Here is a 19,307-nt window from a genome sequence, read left to right on the forward strand (position 1 = left end):
AGGGTGCATGTGAATCTAGCACTCCTCTAGTTTTAATACTTTATTTCACCTCATACGGCTTCTCCTTCAATTCTTTCCAAGTAATTAGATCCTTTATTTGTTTGATATCTGCTCTTCTACGTCTAGGCTTCTATGGAATCGGGGTGTTGACGTGTTGTGATCTTCTGATTTTAATGAAGATGAAAGATATCTGCACACCCTTGTTTTGATAACTGCACTACTAAAAAGGATAATGAAATTACATATATTCACCCTTTGGTTTACTTGGGACATCCCTTATAGTGTATTTAAGACTACTCTTTTACACTGTTGGGGTCTGTCCCAAGTAATAAAAGAGGGGTGAATATATCATTTCCCTTAAAATATATACTTTAGAAGGGAAGTGACATTTAGGCCCTTTTTATTACCAGGGACACCCAGTGTCAGTGTATCAATGACTAAAGGGGGGCTAATGTAAGTAATGTACTTTATGTCAGAAAATCCAGCGGGTTTGATTAACACGTACACTGGCACTGGGTGTCCTGGTGATCAAAGGGGCGTAAATATGAATGCCATAATAGTCAATTTAAAGGGCAATTTTGTCAGATACAGAGGAAGTTACATCTTAATTACGTTTTAGACAATGACCCTTTAGAATTTAGAAGACGACTCTAGGATTTGGATTCCAAAGCAGAGCAGAAAGGGGAAAAAAAACACTCTTATTAACGATTCTAAGACCTTGGCGGCTAGGATAAAAAGGCGAGATAGAAAGAAAGAGAGATTCTATTCTTACTATCATCGATCCATCTATCCACAAGATCATTCCTTTTTCCTTTCATCTGGTTCCATATCCAGGTAAGAATCTTCTCCTCTCTCTCTCTCTCTCTCTCTCTCTCTCTCTCTCTCTTGTTGTGTATGCATGTGCATTCTTAAGTTGGGTTCTAGGGTTTTCTCTATTTTCACTATTCCCTTTTAGATGGGTGTTGAGATTCCTTTGTTTTTCTAAAATTCATTGTTTTTCTGTTGTTTTCGTTACTGGGTATTTGAGATTTCTCGTTGGATTTCTGTTTGGATATCTGTTTTTTTTTCTTATTTTCTTTGATTAGTATGAGAAATTTCTTGGCTTTTTCTTTTTTGATTTTACTAGGCGGGCATTATAGATTTCTGTATAAATGGACTTCTATTTTCTTCTTATTTTTTTATTCGGAATTTTTTTTTTTTTTAATTAGGTGGGCATTATAGATTTCTGTACTTGTGTTCGTATAAATTAAATGGATCCGATGGGCGAAGAGCAATTAGATTATGGAGATGATGAGTATGGTGGGAGTCAGAAAATGCAGTTTCAGGGCGGCGGAGCAATCTCTGCCCTAGCTGAGGAGGAGCTAATTGGGGACGACGATGACGAGTATGATGATCTGTACAACGATGTTAATGTCGGTGAGGGTTTTATGCAGTCAATGCAACGGACTGAATTGCCGGTCGCATTAGGGAATGTAAATGGGGGGCCCCCAGCTCAGAAGATCGATGGTCTTGGATCGAAGGTTTCGGAGCCTGGTGGGCTTCAAGAGGTGAACATCCCTGGAGTTGGCCTTGAAGGGAAAGATTCGAACATGGGTGGCGCTGGTTTTGTTGATTCAGAGCAGAAAAGGAGTGGGTATTTGTCTGGTAAAGGTTTTGAAGAAGGAACTGGAAACTACCCAGATGTGGTGCCTCAGAAAGGTGGGGGTTTAGAACTGGGTGTTGAAAGTCAGGTAGGAAATTTAGGGTTTCGAGGATCAGCGGCACCCATGGTGGCGGTCAACACTGAGGTTGATGAAAGTCATGTGGGAAATTTAGGGTTTCGACGATCAGCGGCACCCATGGTGGCGGTGAAGACTGAGGTTGATGAAATTCATGTAGGAAATTTAGGGTTTCGAGGATCAGCGACACCCATGGTGGCGGTCAAGACTGAGGTTGATGAAAGTCATGTAGGAAATTTAGGGTTTCGAGGATCGGCACCCATGGTGGCACCCAAGATTGAGGTTGATCCTTCTCAAGTGCAAGGAAAGTTTAGTGGTGGGCCTTCGTCAATGTTGGATTCAAGTAGTGTTGGTGCTAGAAGTGGTGTGAACGTGCCGATTAACCGAACGGGAATGGTTGTGAATCGCCCTATGGTTAATGAAAACTCAAACAGGCCGATATTGGGTTCTGTTGATAACGGGACAACTATGCTTTTCGTGGGAGAATTGCATTGGTGGACGACGGATGCAGAGCTTGAGAGTGTTTTGTCGCAGTATGGAAGAGTAAAGGAAATTAAGTTCTTTGATGAGCGAGCAAGTGGAAAGTCGAGGGGCTACTGTCAGGTCGAGTTTTATGATCCTGCGGCGGCGGCTGCTTGCAAGGAAGGGATGAATGGGCATGTGTTTAATGGGCGGGCTTGTGTGGTTGCATTTGCTAATCCGCAAAATGGGAGGCAGATGGGTGGTTCTTTCCAAAACAGACCCCAAGTGCAAACTCAATCACAGTCACAAGGAAGGAGGCCAATGAATGAGGGGTTTGGGAGAGGTGGTGGGATGAATTATCAGGGTGGAGATGGTGGGAGGAACTATGGCAAGCCTGGGTGGGGTAGAGGGCAAGGATTACTCAATAGAGGGCAAGGTGGAGGAGGACCAATGAGGGGGAGAGGATCTATTGGAGGAAGAGGCATGGTTGGGGGCACTGCTGGGGTCGGAGGAGGCGCTACTGGAGGCCATTATGGTCAAGGCCTTGGAGGCCCTGCACTAGGGGGTCCCCCTGGTGGAATGATGCATCCGCAAAGTATGATGGGTGCAGGTTTTGATCCCACATACATGGGTCGAGGAGGTGGTTATGGTGGCTTTTCAGGCCCTGCTTTTCCAGGGATGATGCCTTCATTTGCTGCTGTTAATACCGTTGGCCTTCCTGGAGTGGCACCACATGTTAACCCCGCTTTCTTTGGCCGAGGAATGTCCGCAAATGGAATGGGAATAATGGGTAGCACTGGAATGGAAGGACATCATGCAGGGATGTGGACAGATACAAACATGGCTGGATGGACGGGAGATGAGCATGGGAGAAGGACTAGGGAGTCGAGTTATGGTGGCGATGATGTGGCCTCTGACTATGGGTATGGAGAGGTGAACCATGAAAGAGGAGCAAGGTCAAATGCCTCTAGGGAGAAGGATAGGGGCTCCGACCGTGACTGGTCAGGGAACTCTGAGAGGAGGCATCGGGATGAGAGGGAACCGGATTGGGACAGGTCTGATAGGGACCGATACAGGGAGGAAAAAGATGGGTACAGGGAACATCGGCAAAGGGAACGCGAAAGAGATAATGAAGATGATTGGGATAGGGGGCAGTCCTCTTCAAGGTCTCGGAGCAAGTCACACATGATGCAAGAAGAAGATCATAGGTCTCGATCCAGGGATGCAGATTACGGGAAAAGGAGACGCCTCCCATCAGAGTGACACAATCCTGTGTTGTTTCGTGATCCTTCAGCAAGAAATTTGACAGATCCAATCATGACTGCAGGTTTCACATTCCTGGTGACTACATCTCTACCATCATTCTTGGGGTAACTATGCAGGAGTGTGGCTCCCGGATAAAAACGTAAGTTATCATTATGTTTCGTAGGAGAAAAAAAACTATTCGTGTGTTCGTATTCCTATTCACAGAACATCGTTAGACACGAAAATTGATACTTGTTTGCTTAAAACACTAAGTCATTTTCATAACATCTGGAGTTATCTGGTGAGGTTGGACTTTTCATACTACTGGCCTGTTCTTTCACTGGTTTACCTTGCCCCAAAACTTTTTTTTTTCTGCGGCGAGAGCTTTCTGGGGTATCATCTATTTAATGTGTGCTGCAAATCATATTTCAATGTTCAACTGATCACCTTAAACTCTTTTTTTTTTTTGAATGGTACCTTAAATTTATTTTAATTCTAGAAAATTCTCTCCACCAAGCATTTTATTGAGTTAGTTGGATGTTGTTAGTGTTTCTTGGGGGAAAATTGATTACAACTGTTAGATGCTAATGTTAGCAGTTGTGAAAAGATTGTTGGTGGGTTACACTGGTATTACTATTTCTGGTCAGCAAGATCTGGTGTGTTGTTCTGCATGGTAGCACTAAATTTTGTGGTTATTAATCATGTATTAAACCCCAGTGGAGTGATAGTTTTAACGCACCTAGCTTTTATGTCTGATATGGCGCAAGGTGAAGGAAGACTTTAAAGATGCCCAAGGGTGCAATGTGGACATGATTTATGACTTCTAAAACAGGATGCTATAGCGTGTCTTTACGGTCTAAAGTAGTGCATTAGCATCCCTAGGGTTATCTAGGGTCACTTCTGTTGTGAAACTCGGTGCATCTGTTGTGAAACTCGGTGCATGAAAATGCTTTGTTCTGTTCCAAGCTTTCTTTGGAAATCAGCTCGCATGATTCGTGGTGCATGGTCACTTGATATGTTACTTGTCTCTGCTATGGAGCATTTTCTTCTTCAACATTGAATTCTGAATTTGATCTTTGATGGTAAGATGACAAGCATGATTGATACTAGTATCTTGGTGCTGTTTCCTCCAGGATGTTTCTATAACTTATGTAAAATATGTGTGCTTAGATCTGTTTTGTTACATGCCAAGTCTTGATTGTTGTTTAATTATTCAAAGAAACCTGTAAACAGACGCTCATTGTTTTTTTTGAAATTGAACAGATGCTCATTGGTCTTTACTTCTTTGCCTAATTCATGGAGTTACATGGCCCTTTAAATTGCATAGGATCATTAACTTCAATTACATTTTGATGTTAAAATGTCGCATTATGTCTTGTCATAATAAACTATAAGGGTTTTCCCTATAAACGCCTAATTTGGAAACCATATCACTCACAGTCATTAACTCAACTCAACTCAACTCAACTAAGCCTTTGTCCCAAACTAGTTGGGGTTGGCTAATGAATCCTTTAGAAATTTTTCATGAAGAAGGTGAAAGGATCTACCCAGCTCAAATTGACGTAGTCTACTCCTGACACTAGTTGAGTTCGTCTACATGGATCATTTTCTTCCATTCTATCATATCCAAGGTCATGTTCTCTGCAAGGTTTTAAATTTCGGTTTCAGTGTCGGCTTCGGTCACCACTGAAACGTTTCGGTTTCGGGCCGAAATTTCGGCCGAAGTCATGTAAAAATATGATTATGATTTCTTTTCTTCTTTTTTTAATTTCGACCAAAATGTCTAAAAGTTCAGTGTAAATTTCAGCGATTTCAGTGAAAATTTTGGCAATTTCGGTGGACTTTTCTAAAATTTCAGTGGAAATTTTGTAAAAAAGGTTAAAAACGAAATTTCTGTGACATTTCGGCGAAATTTCTGAATTTCGATGAAATTTCTGAATTTCGATGAAATTTCTGAATTTCGATGAAATTTCTGCGAAATCTTGTAAAGAAACGACTTCATATAAATTTCGTTTCGGTCGCGGCCAAAACCACAATATTTTGGCCGAAATTTAAAACCATAGTTCTCTGTTATGTTCCTAGCCCCAAGTCTTTCCTCACTGTTTCTACCCAAGTTGTTTTCGGTCTGCTCCTACCTCTTTTTACTTGATCAACTTGGCATGAGTCACTTCTTCTCACTGGAGCATCCAAAGGCCTACGTTGGATATGGCCAAACTATCTTAAGCGGTGCTCTCTCATCTTCCCCTCAATTGGTGCCACCCCCACCTTTTTACGGATGTCTTCATTTTTAATTCGATCTAACCTTGTGTGGCCGCATATCCATCTAAGCATTCGCATCTCCGCTACACTCATCTTATGCACATGCTGCTTCTTGGTGGCCCAACATTCTGAGCCGTACAGTATGGCTGGCCTCATAGCTGTCTTATAAAACTTTACCTTCAACTTGGCATGTATTTTACGATCGTACAGAACTCCTGAAGCATGCTTCCACTTCAACCAACCTGCTCTTATTCTGTGGTTAACATCTTCTTCGGTCTCTCATTCATTATGTAGGATTGAACCTAGATAGCGATATCACTATTAGTCATTGTAAATTTGTCGTTTGAGTATGCAATGGTTGGTGATGAGAAATGGAGGATGAGTGGTTTTATTTTTCTCTTCATTTCTAATGATAATGAAGAAGAATGAGGATGAAATTTGAGCAATGAGATTTGGCATACCTAATTTTAAAAAAGTGATAACCCTTGATAAAATACACAAATTTAGACGGAAGTTTATTACCATTGAGTTGCTTAAAGGGCATTTTGTCAACAGACGTTCGTACTTAACATATGTTGACCAGTGTAGTATTTACTCTATAGAGATTTCTTGGACATTTTTTTTTAAATGTTGAATATTTTTGGCTAAATTGTGATTTTGTATGACTAATTGGATATAATTTTCAAACTACGGATGTATATGTTCCCTAATTATTTTTGCCTTTTAGATCCTAGTGTAGAACAAACAACAATTTCCATCAACTGGCTAATAGACAAGATAAGATGTACTGTTTCACCTTTTGGAACTGGAACCTAGATGTTGTTTATCTTTGTAAGTTTCCATGAGTTTAAAAATGTGATCAAATATTTGTGTGATCAAAATTTTCTCTATGCTTGTTTGTTAAATGGTTCCAAAATTATTGGCATGTACCTTGAGGTCGCAGGTTCGATCCCAGCTTACCTACCCAAAAAAATTATTGGGCATGTAGTTGAAGGGTTTCTTGCTTCGGCGAAATTTTCATAGGACATTGGAATCAGAGGAGAAAATTAAGCTTACATGATGATAAACCAGCGCGCGCGCGCGCACACACACACACCCTTGCAAAAACATTGGTGTCCATGATCGTCACACCACACCTCCATGCCACTGTTCTACACGCCACCAAAGCCCTCTTCAATTGTCCTGAAGCCTTCCACCTAGACAACAACAACACTTGGCTGCTGCAACAAGCCTGTCGTTTCCATCCATCCTCGTCATTGGGAGACCTAGGTTGATCTTACATCCAACAAGCCATCGCCGTCCACCCTAGTCATCGAAAGTCTTGTAAAGAGATTGGAGGAATTAAGAGAGGATAGCGTGGATAGAGGAAGGTAAAGCAGGCGTAAAACTGAAAAAGGACGTTGTCTGTGACGAAATATAATGAGGAGGGGTGGGAAATTCCATCCCCATATTTTACTCAATACACACACCTATCTTACGAAAATCCTACCCTTACAAAAATCCCACTACAAAATTGATAACAGTACCCCCACTCTTTTCCAATTTTCTCACATTTTCTAGTTCCATTTATAACTCCCTAATTTTCCTCCAGATATCCTGCCCTTTGTATTAAGCAGAACCCTCATCCCATAAATTGAAAATTGCACCCTTCAAGAAAACAACATTTTGTTTCTCACTAGTGTCATCACGTCTTATGCTTTAATATTTGCCGACCATCCCCACTTGCTAGTTGTGGCTTTTCCTCGTCGTTCCATATTTTTCAAAGCCTACTTTTCTTTCCCTCAATATTTATCTCCTTCTTTTGTCTATTTCAATTGAGGTGCCTCACTTGAGGCGTTTGCCTAAAATAGTAGCCCTATTCAGTTGATGTGACTCAATTCACTTGAGGTGCATGCTTGAGAGTAATTGCATCTTCCATGAGGATCGGTACCAAAAACTGACCCATGATGACTCACCCATCGACGCCTACCCTTGCCCACTGAGGCAACTGTCCCTAGTGGCGTATCTCCTTGGAATCATTATCCAAAACCAAACCATGAGGACTTGCCCATTATTGCGGACCAAACCATGAGGACTTGCCCATTATTGCGGCCCAGACCATCTTGCCCATTGAGGCAATGGTCTATTGAAACTCCATCGTAAATGTTTCTGCCAATGGAGATTTTTAATGAATTCCATGATGTGTTACATCAGTAGGGAGGCTGATGCTACCTGTATCACTCTTATTTTCGTAGAAGTTGCAGTTGTAGTGAAAGAGTTCTGTTCTATCAGTTTAGTATCTTGTATGAATCATGGTAAAAAATGTCATTAGTATTTTGGAGTTATTATCATCTGTTGAAGGCCTTCTTCATAGAAGGCAGACAAACTAAACATTGTTTATTGCAAAAGGACACCTTGTCACTGATATCAGTTTTAGAACTTAAATCTCATCTTAAGCTTCAAATAGAAACATATGTGGATCTTTTCGCAAAAACTTAATAGTAAATTTGCATCAATAAAGCATGTGAAGCTATAAATCCCTAAAACTTGTAATTCTAATAATTGTGAAATCTTCTTTACTACTTGTAATCGTACTTGCATTAACTCCTCCTCCCTAGCATGCTATACCACTAATCTTTGTAAACATTTCTTGTTCGCTTCCAATGAGGCTTATTAGCTTATTACAAGCTTCTTGTTGGCTTTCAATGAAGCTTCCCACATGTTTTTTCTTTACTTTGTTTGGAGCTTTTAGCTTCCTGCATTTTCTCTTTTCTAAATCCCTTGATTCCCGCTTATGCTTCCCTCATCGCTTCTCGCACCCGCTTCTCACTCTTGCAACTATGGTTAAATCTTCTTTGTTGAGAGAAAGAGAGAGGTCTAATCATAGGCTATGTGGTATGGTGAAATGCATCAATAATTACTTATTTATAAATTTCAGAAGATATTACCTTTGGGAATGATAGTGTGACGTTAGATATTTCTATTGCGAGAGGCATAAGATAGCAAGGAAATGAGAGAGACATGGGTTTAAGTAAAAACTAGGTGGAGCACGTATTAAGGGAACTATGTTGAATATGAGCATCGTTTTGGATTTTTGGAGGGGTTCCAATATCAATTCTGGGGCTGTTATCATATTCAAATTGTAATCCATGGGTCAAATTGGACTGAATGTTTGATGTTTTACTTTTACGCATAAGATGAAGAATATGGAACCTCCACATCTCGGCTCAATCTAACTACTGGATCTAAAGATATGGGCAATCAATCGAATGAAATTGATAGTAGATTTAAACAGCCTAGAATTTTCGAAGAGTAGATGAAGTCAAATGCAATAGGAGGAGAAGAAACAAATGAAAGACAAGACAATGAAAAGGAAAAATAAATCTGATGAAAATAAAGGATGTATACTAGGGAATGCATCACACCTATGATTGGATATGTTAGGGCATCACACTACTAACTAGTGAAAGACATCGCACCAATGACACCAAGGGGAAAGGGCATCACACGAATGGTTGGCTTGTGACCATCACACCCGTGTCCGAAGCCTTCCTTTAGTCAAATCCACACAAGACTAACATACTTTAGAGAGTAACTTGCTTTGATCCTTTTTCAATTTAGCAATAAGACTTGAACAAAGTGGTGGTAGAAGGGGATTCTCTCAATGTGATAAGATGACTAAGAGGCTCCCACTCTTATCCATGGAGGTTTGCTCCTTATTTTAATTAAATGCAAGACAGATGGGGAAAATTTTGATTTCTTTCCATCGCGTAAGGTGGTCGGCTAATGATGTGGCTGATAGGTTAGCAAGAGAAGGTGTTTCCAAGGAGCATGTGGAGTTGTTTGATTTTCTCCCACCTTGACTTTCTCTCATTGCCTATGGCGAGGCTCACTCTTGTATTTTCTCTTTTTTTTTTCTCTTGCATCCCCTGTCTTTATAGACCTCCTCAGTCTTCTCTTTTTTTAATAAAATTTGCTACCATTAAAATGAGGCTTTTCTGAATTCTCTATATATGAGGGCGAGCCTTGGCGCAACGGTAAGGTTGCTCCATTGTGACCTGGTGGTCAAGGGTTTGAGTCATGGAAATAGCCTCTCTGCAAAGCAGGGGTAAGGCTGCATACATCTAACCCTCCCCAGACCCTGCAGTGGCAAGAGCCTCGTGCACTAGGCCGCCCTTTTTTCTAAAGTCTCTAAATATAATTAGAAAACTAACCTAATCTCACTTTAACTTTCTAAAAAAATACTAAGTTCCAAAATGAGAAACATTGATCAATATTAAAAATGACTAAAAGCCCAAGCAATTCCATTTGGGAAAATGGTTTACCATAAATTTGGCCCCATACAAGTTCTCAAAAATAATAAAGGGTTTAAATACCCATGTGACCATCATTTAAAAAATAAAAATAAAAACCATATGGACCAAGCCATTAAAAAAAAGAGAGCAAAAAAACATGTGGACCAATTAGACCAAACTCAACTTCAATATTAAAAATCACTTAAGCACAATGTTATTAGCACCCTTGTCGAATGATTGTGGGACCACAGATTCTTTGTTATTTAATTACTAACTTAAATAAATAAAAAATTTCAAAAAAAAAAAAAAGACTATCCAACTTGCCAAAATACACCATGGAAATTTTCGAGAGAATTGAATTGGGTTCATTTCTTGATGGACCCATTTTCCATCTAAATCTTTTTGAATCTTCAAGGGATGATTTCCTTGATTGTCTTTGGTTGAGGATGGTCACCATCATAGTGTCAGAGAAGTTAAAAAGTTGTTATTCATTTTAAGGTAGTTTGAGGTGGAATCCGCTCTTAAAGTGCATTTGGGGAAAGTGTGGTTGAAGGTGTGAACATTGTTGAGGAGAGACTAAAGGCCCTGGCCTGTCCATCACTTTTCAGTTACATATCATAATTCGCCTATTGGTATTAGTACCTCTCAAAGCTTTATGGGGGCCGGTGATAGTATTGAAAAGAAGTTGGCAGCTAGAAAGAAAGTTAACTTTTTTTTATTTTTTTTATTTTTACAGAAGATCAACCCATAGGAGCATATCTATGTAATATTTTAGTCTACTTCATGTCATCGTTAAAGATACTTGCAGAAGAAGTTGGCAGCTAGGAAGAAAACTTTTTTTTTGGATGGAATATCACCCTCAAGGAGCTTATCTTTGTATTATTTTAGTCTACTTCATGCCATCATTTAAGATAGTGGCAGCATTACCAACTAGATTGGTAACCAAGGAGGCTTCTTATGGAAGGGTGGGACGAAAAGAAGAAACTCAAACATCTCATCAATTGGAAGGAGGTTTGTCAGACTAAAGTGATTATTGGTCTTGGTGTTGATAATGAAGGATGCGAAACATGGCTTTCTTGGTGAAATAAGAGATTAGGGGAAGAAAGTGATGCTTGTTACTGTAAAATTGGTGACAAATGTGGCATTCTTGGGGTGAGTGGGTATGTAAGGATCATCCTAGTTTAGAGGCTTGGGTATCTGGCAGATTGTTCGTGTTTTCTTTTTTTTAGTGTGTTTGTGTGTGTGGTATGGCAGATTGTTAGTTTGTCCCAGGCCAAAGCTTATTTGTTGGTTATGTGTAGTAGTCTGAGAAGTAAGACAGAGGGAGAGGGAGGGGGCAATAGGTAATTAGGTTTTGGATGCATTTGTAGATGTGGGAGGGAGGGGCGAAAGGTAGATACTCAAACATCTAATCAATTGGAACTAGGTTTGTGAGTGCAAAGTGATTATTGGTCTTGGCGTCAATAGTGTAAGGATGCGAAATATGGCCTTCATGGTGAGTGGGTATGTAAGGATCGTCCTAGTTTAGAGGCTTGGGCGTGTGGCAGATAGTTCGTTTTTTTTTCTGTTTTCTTGTGAATGGTATGGCAGATTGTTAGTTTGTCCCAGGCCAAAGTTTATTTGGTGGTTATGTGTAGTAGACTGAGAAGTAAGACAGAGGGAGGGGGAGGGGGAGGGGGAAGGGGAGGGGGCAATAGGTATTAGGTTTTGGATGCATTTGTAGATGTGGGAGGGAGGGGCGAAAGGGAGATACTCAATCTAATCAATTGGAACTAGGTTTGTGAGCACAAAGTGATTATTGGTCTTGGCATCAATTATGTAAGGAAGCGAAATATGGCCTTCATGGTGAAATAACGCTAATGCTTGAGATTGGGATAAGAAAGTGATGCTTTTTTGTGTAAAATTATTGGAGACAAATATGGGATTCTTGGGGCTGATGGGTATGTAGGGAGAATCCTAGTGTAGAGGATTGGGCATGTGGCAGATCGATTTTTTTCCTAGGCCAAAGTTTACTTGTTGGTTAACTGTAGTAGACTGGGAAGGAAGAGGGTGGAGTAGTAGTAATAGGATATTAGGTTTGGGATTGAGTTGTGGTTGGGGGATCTATGTTATACGATGCTTTTTTGGAGCTTCTTTGTGGTAGTTGTTCACAAGGGATGAGAATCAAAGAATGTTATGATTGTGTGTGTCCATACAGGGACGTGCATGCTTGTTCATGTAAAGAAAGAGTGGTTTTCAAGAGAAAGCTTAAATACAATGAGTGAATGTCTCACGCTCCATAGGACATTAAAGAATCTTCATGTGCCCCTTCTTAACCTATTAAAGGTTGCTTTTAAGCTAAAGGTGTTCGTTTACTTATATCTATAGAGGGCTTAACTTTCCAATCGTTTGGGGTGCTCTACTGCTCCTTCAACTTGAGGCCATTTATTGGATGATAATGGCAAGAAATCTTAATGTTTTTGATATGCTAAAAAGGGAGGAATTTATGCTTGCTAGCATGTGGCATTTACGTTGGACAATGGAGGAGTCTGATGACCATTTACATACCTTGTAAGCTATGTTGCATAGGTTCTAGGTAGGCAAGTTCCCCTGTCAGACACATGTCGAATTTTGGCACTATGGATTTCTAGATTTAATGTTATATTCTATTTTCCGAATGTCACTAACAATAGATTTACATTTGCCACATGGAGCTCTATCCATCCTAACAGTAAGCTATTTATATGAAAATTAAACATCTACATAACCTATTAAAGTTTTTTCATTACTTAACTTCTTAAAACCCTACTACCTAACCTATCGATTTCATTTCGTTTTGTTCGGAAAACTGGAACGGAACATCCCTTTCGTCCCATTTCGCCCTACCACTTCTTAGTTCTCTTATCTTCTTCCCGCCTCTTCTTAGAATTGGGTATTTACTTGCAAAGTCACTTAGGTAAATGTCCATTTCCTTAAGATTTACATATAAACAGGGGAATACGCCACATTTGGATTTATTAAAAATAGTTTCAAGACCCAATTCTAAAAGGATAAAAAGTCAACTTTCTAGTTCTAGTGCAAAATTTGACATTTTTCAGTCGTTTCGGGCCTGGTCAAAATCTTAACTTCCAAACATTGGGGTATTTTTCTAATTTTAAAAATTCCTAAATTCTATCATGTCCAAACATTATTAAATTCCTAAATTGCAATAAACAAAATCTCATAATTTGGTCTCTAAAATTTTTCCATCTAGTCAGGCACCAGTCGACACTTGCCAACAAAGACATTTTCCTTATAAATGTTGGATCTTTACAAAAGTATTAAAAAAAATTCAGTCGTCCTAGCATCTTTTTTCTGAAACAAAATGCCAAAGCGTTCCATTCTACTGGACAAAATGAAACGGCGAACGAAACAAAATTCATAACTAAGCCTATTACTATATACAAATATTAAATTTTTAAAGTTGATCAAAATTTGCTTCCAAATTCTTACTCCCATTTTTCAAGGTTTGCCATGTTTGACGCTCAATAGCCATGTTGGATTCTGAATCTCTTATCCATACCAAGCAACATAGCTGTAAGATGAAACATACAATTTAGATGACTAATTTTAAGCCCTTTGGGATCGCTTTACTCTTTATTTCTATATTCTAAATTTTTTCATAAATGTCATTTTGATGATAATGGGAAGATTCCTTGGAAAGTAACCACAGTTTTCATGATTTGGGTTGTCTGCAATGAAACTGATTGTATATCCAATTTGTCTTAGACGTTTAATTTGAACATCAGGAGTGGTCATCTGCAAGGAAAGAGTGGTGTTTCAGTTGGAGATTTGTTTTGGAATTGGAAGATGATCCCTATGAGTTCTCACTCGTCAAATAGGATTATTGCTCTGGGACATCCTACTCAATAACTCCATCAAGCTTAATTTCTACAAAACTATCGTGGCAATCCAGGTTTGACCGCTATTGCATGGGTTTCTAAAATGAGGTGGTGGAGATCATCAAGATTTACGCCAGACCTGTTGTCGTCAAGGATTCTAATGAACTGGAAGTGAGGGTTCCCTTTAGCTGCCTTAACATTTTCAATGTGGAGATTTTGGGAACCTTACTGGAAGTGACCGCTATTGCATGGCCAAGCTTATGTTTTTTCTGTTCTATGTTCACCATATGTCCTGCAGAATCACACACTTTCTAACATGGAGATGCCCACATATGCCTTCTCACTATGCGATATCTGGAGAAATGTTATAGATGTCGCTTGGTTCTTACTGGGAGTTTTGATCTATGGACATGAGTATTTATGTGACAGCATTTGCATAACTGTAATGAGATGCAGAGGTATTGTTCAGATAAAAATGTGCAATTATCCAATAGTGAAAGGGAAGCTCGAATCCGACTGTCATAGGTTGAACAAGTTAAACTGCAGTAGTGTTGATTCCTAATTGAATCTTGAATGATTTCAGGACCTGCATGATGAGGACTGTGTCCCTGCCAAAGTGTAAGAGGGCCAATTCTTGTTAAATCCGTTGTAGGGGGGGGGGGGTGGCATATTTGTAATAAGCGAGAGAGGAGTGGCATTCAAGTAATTGAGAGATGTAGTGAGGGTATTCTTGTAATGTGAGGAATCTAGTGTTGGTCACCCCATATAAATAGGGGTTCTTTCGAATTTTAGTGGACTTTTTGCTGATATTTGAATTAGAGAGTTTGCGCCCTAGCTTTGGAAGAGAGAAATCACTTGTAAAAGGAGCTTTGAAGGTTGTTTGAAGGGAATTCCTGTTGAAGAAGGCCTTCCACTTCATCTACTTCTCAGTTTTGATGTTTAAACGAGCTAAGTTTCCTTTTATGTTATACTCAACTCAACTCAACTCAACTAAGCCTTTGTCCCAAACTAGTTGGGGTCGGCTAATGAATCCTTTAGAAAATTTCATGAAGAAGGTGAAAGAATCTACCCGACTCAAATTTACTAAGTCTAATCCTGACACGGGTTTGTCTACATGGATAATTTTCTTCCATTCTCTCCTATCCAAGGTCATGTTAGTTGTTATGTTCCTAGCCCTCAAGTCTTACCTCACTGTTTCTACCCAAGTTGTTTTCGATCTGCCCCTACCTCTTTTTACTCCAACTTGGCATGAGTCACTTCTTCTCACTAGAGCATCCAAAGGCCTACGCTGGATATGCCCAAACCATCTTAAGCAGTGTTCTCTCATCTTCTCCTCTATTGGTGCCACCCCCACCTTTTTACAGATGTCTTCATTTTTAATTCGATCTAACCTTGTATGGTCGCACACCCATCTAAGCATTTGCATATCCGCTACACTCATCTTATGCACATGCTGCTTCTTGGTGGCCCAACATTCTAAGTCGTACGGCATGACAGGCCTCACAGCTGTCTTATAAAACTTTCCCTTCAACTTGGTAGGTATTTTACGGTCGCATAGAATTCCTGAAGCATGCTTCCACTTCAACCACCCTGCTCTTATTATGTGGTTAACATCCTCTTCAATCTCTCCTTCCTTATGTAGTAGGATGGAACTAAGATAACGAAAGATATCCTTCTTAGGTACCTCCTGTCCAGTCATATTTACTACATCCTCACCCCGCCTCCTTGCATTATTAAAGTTGCACTCCATATACTTTGTCTTAGTCCTACTCAGCCTAAAACCTTTGGATTCCAAAGTAGTTGTCCGTAACTCTAACTTAGCATTAACTCCTGCTTTGGTCTCGTCAATTGATACTATATCATCTGCAAATAACATACACCGCGGCACCCCATCCTGAATACCCCTTGCGAGTTCATCCATAACTAGCGTAAAAAGATAAGGGCTTAGAGCTGATCCTTGGTGCAATCCTATTGTAATTGGATTCATTTCATAGAAAAGTGGCATACGGCCGGCTGCCAACCTTATGCCAACCCTCCTCCTTTATCCTGGCTTAGAGCTTATCCTTGGTGCAATCCTATTGTAATTGGATTCATTTCATAGAAAAGTGGCATACGGCCGGCTGCCAACCTTATGCCAACCCTCCTCCTTTACCTGGCTTGAGACAGGCTCTGAAAAACACAGGCAGAGTTCCTTTTATTGTTCTCAACTCAACTCAACTCAACAAAGCCTTTGTCCCAAACTAGTCTGGGTCGGCTACATGAATTCATTAGAAAAATTTCATGAATAAGGAATCTACCCGGCTCTAATCTTGGCTCTAGTTGGGTTCTTCTACGTGGATCATTTTCTTTTTCTATAGGATTCATTTTATAAAAGAGTGGCAGAGTTTAAGGCCATTTGCCAACCTGACGCCAACCCTCCTCCTTCATCCTGGCTTGGGACAGGTTGTGAAAAACACAGGCGGAGTTTCCTTTTACTGTTATCTTCATTAAAATTCAATAAACTTTTAGTTCATCTATTTCCTTTGCTCAACTTCTTGTGTTTTCTTTTCATTTTCCACACAATTTCTACATTTTTGTGCAATTTCCAGTAACATACTGCTTTAAGGGCTGTTTTGAGCAGAATTTTTATTCATTCATTGTTCTTGCTTGCGTTTTTTATCTAACCTATCAATTCAAGTGTAGATCTACACTAGATCTAGATCAAATTTGATATCAGAGCTGGTCTTTCTTGAATTGCAGTATATTTTCTAAATTTCTACACTTTTTTCAAGAAAATACCGAGTCTAATCAGAAGATTCCAGATCTCTCTGATCCTAACTTGTTTTCCGGCTGAAGTTTACATCAAATTTGGCATAAGAGCTGTTCTTTCTTGGATTCCACCATATTGTCCCGACTTCCTTCACTTTTTCAAGAAAATTCCGGGTCTTATCATAAGATTCCAGATGTTAGATAGAATTTCCATTTTCTCTTTTATCCTAACTTGTTTTCCATCCGAAGTTTGCATCAAATTTGGTATCAGAGCTGATCTTTATTGACTTCCAGCATATTTTCTTGAGTTTCTACACATTTTCAAGAAAAATCCAATTCTTATCATAAGATTCCAGATCTTAGAAAGAATTTCCATTCTCTCTGATCCTAAATTGTTTTCCAGCTGAAGTTTACATCATTGGATTTCTTATATCTAGGGCTTCTAGAATATTTATTTATAGTGACAGTGACTGGGTGGTAGAAAGATTATGGGATTATTTTTAGTGGACTACTTTTTATCTATTTTAACATTAGATTTATTTTTCATCATATCCAGGGGAATGCAGCTGACTATCTTTTTTATATGGCTAGTGTGGTGATGCGCGCGCTAAACAGCCCCCAAATAACTTGAGGAAAATGTGTTTGAATGGGTGCCTTCACTAAATACATCAGATGATGCGTTCTTTCTAATTATTGCAGTTATGCTTTGGTGCTTATAGGCTTGTTGCTTACAGAGTCTTCCATATGCAAACAAAAGATGTAGCAGTGTAGGGTCTTCCACATTGGAAATTTTGATTTTCTGTGTTTCTTGAATCCTTTGAAGCCTGACCTGTAATATCCCTGTAATCTCCAAGATGGGTGTTTCACTTATTGTGCACAGACATCATTTTTAATTATAGGTGATGGCATGGTGTATAGACTATGTCAGTTATATGGTTCAGCACAGCATCAGACGAGGATCAAATATTGTGGAGATGTTGAAGTTCCGTCCTTGATATCCACCGTGTAAAGAATGATAGTGTTTTATATGTAACTATTTTTTTTTCTGTAGGAGCTTGTGTAGAAACATGTAGTAGGCATTTGGCTTTGTATAGGTTCTTCTCTGTCAGCAGTGGCCTTGTATAAGTTCATACAGATAAGATATGCTCCAGGGTTATGACATACTTACACATTGTAACGAGGGTTCTCCTCTTCATTTGTAATTGGAGGTGATAAGATCAATGAAAAGTAGTTTATGTTGAATCAGCTTTAAGTATCACAACTTTTTCACATGTACTCTCCAAAGATGTAATATGTTGGAAATACTGGCGCAATTTGTTGTGCGCTTTTCTAGAGCTCAAGCTGTGGTTTAGGCATGGTGGTGGATTTTCAGAAATCCATGAAGAATAGTTACTCATTTCTTATATGTAGTCTTGTAGGGTTAGGCATGTAGAGTCTTGTGTGTTCCAATAGGAGATTGAACTGCAGTTGTATATGTCCACCCATGTAATGATTTGACTGTACTTCCTGCGTGGATCAAGTTTAATTTCGATGCTAGCAATCTTGGGCTTCTAACAAGGCACCCATACCTTGGAAGTTGGGGGACATCATTTCCGAGATGAGGGATATTTGTGTGACTATCTGACCATATTTCAGCCATAAGAAAAGGTCAGTGAACAAGCCTTCTGATAAATTGGCCAAGGATTGGGCAGACAAGCAGGAGGTAGTTGTATTACAGACCCTATCGGCGGGGTAAGGATGCAGAGGTTTGACAGGTTCTGAATGGAGAGGCTGCACTGGGGTTTATGGGTTGTCGGATTGTGTATGTATTTAGTCGTTTGGAGGTTCAAAGAGTCGTTCTTCTATGGGATGCCTTGTACCCTTTTGCTATATTGCAGTTACTATATGATTAGAATTTGTTAGTTTTCTATTTGTTTATTCTCAAAAAGCAATGTCCACCCATGTAAGAGAGATTGAATTGGTTTTCTACATCTGGCACTAGGAGGCTTCAAAATCCCAAGGCTAACAAGGCTGCATTTTTTATGGAGGCGTTTGACTTTCAGCTATGTAAAATGTGTGTTTTAATGTACTGCATGTGAGTTGGTCTATGGGCAATTGAAGTGTACTTGTTTACTTTTTCCTTCCATGCAAACAAGATGTTGTATATGCTTTTGGGGAGGTTTTTAAATTCCTGTTGGGTACTGGGCTTTGATGATCTTGATGGGAGGTGTTGAATTCCCTCGGCAAATCATTTGAGTACTGTTGTTATTGGGGTTTGTATTTGTTTTGATTGTATTGTCCTTTGATGTATCTTTGTTCTTAGTGTTGATGGGGCTGCTATCTTTCACAGTATATGTACATTTTTTAGCCATGTAATAGTGTTGAGGTGCATGTCCTTGTTGGTTTCTTTTTGGGTTTTCTAGATCTCTCTTATTATCTGTTCTAAGGGTATTATGATCTGCTATTGTTGTGCAATGGTTGCCTTCTAGAATGCATATGCATAGCCTTGTAGACAAATTTCAGCACTGTTTTGGCATTTTCCTGAATAAAATAGATATCATTGTCTAATATGTTGTACAGTGAGCTCATTGTGGTTACGTATGGCATCATTACTTGATAAACACTGCCAATTTTCTTTAGTAGTTATTCATGGATGAAGAATGTTATACTATACTCACGCTTTTTGGGCCCCACCTGTCATATGGATCTGATCGGGTCCGATAATCTGACCAGTGAGCACAATTGCAGCCCGTTGGATCTGA

The 19,307-nt window shown here is 39.5% G+C and overlaps 1 protein-coding gene across 5 annotated transcripts; it reads left to right on the forward strand.

Annotated features, from left to right (window-relative positions):
• Nucleotides 1-649: 649 nt before the first annotated feature.
• On the forward strand, nucleotides 650-17,808 carry LOC143860342 (uncharacterized). 5 transcript variants are annotated; one of them, XR_013239683.1, is made up of 3 exons: nucleotides 650-834; nucleotides 1,209-3,585; nucleotides 17,466-17,808. XR_013239683.1 is itself a non-coding variant. In XM_077370928.1 (2 exons), exon 2 carries the CDS (start codon nucleotides 1,251-1,253, stop codon nucleotides 3,441-3,443), a length of 2,193 nt encoding a protein of 730 aa, XP_077227043.1. In that variant the 5' UTR covers nucleotides 650-834; nucleotides 1,209-1,250; the 3' UTR covers nucleotides 3,444-3,746. The 5 variants fall into 5 exon arrangements, 1 of the variants encoding a protein (XP_077227043.1); XR_013239680.1 differs by lacking the exon at nucleotides 17,466-17,808 and adding an exon at nucleotides 17,123-17,455; XR_013239681.1 differs by lacking the exon at nucleotides 17,466-17,808 and adding an exon at nucleotides 17,158-17,455.
• Nucleotides 17,809-19,307: the final 1,499 nt, after the last annotated feature.

This window comes from Tasmannia lanceolata, unplaced genomic scaffold (assembly GCF_043159265.1).
Source record: "Tasmannia lanceolata isolate RefF3 unplaced genomic scaffold, GAP_Taslan_0.1 ptg000037l, whole genome shotgun sequence".
Taxonomy (NCBI): Eukaryota; Viridiplantae; Streptophyta; class Magnoliopsida; order Canellales; family Winteraceae; genus Tasmannia; species Tasmannia lanceolata.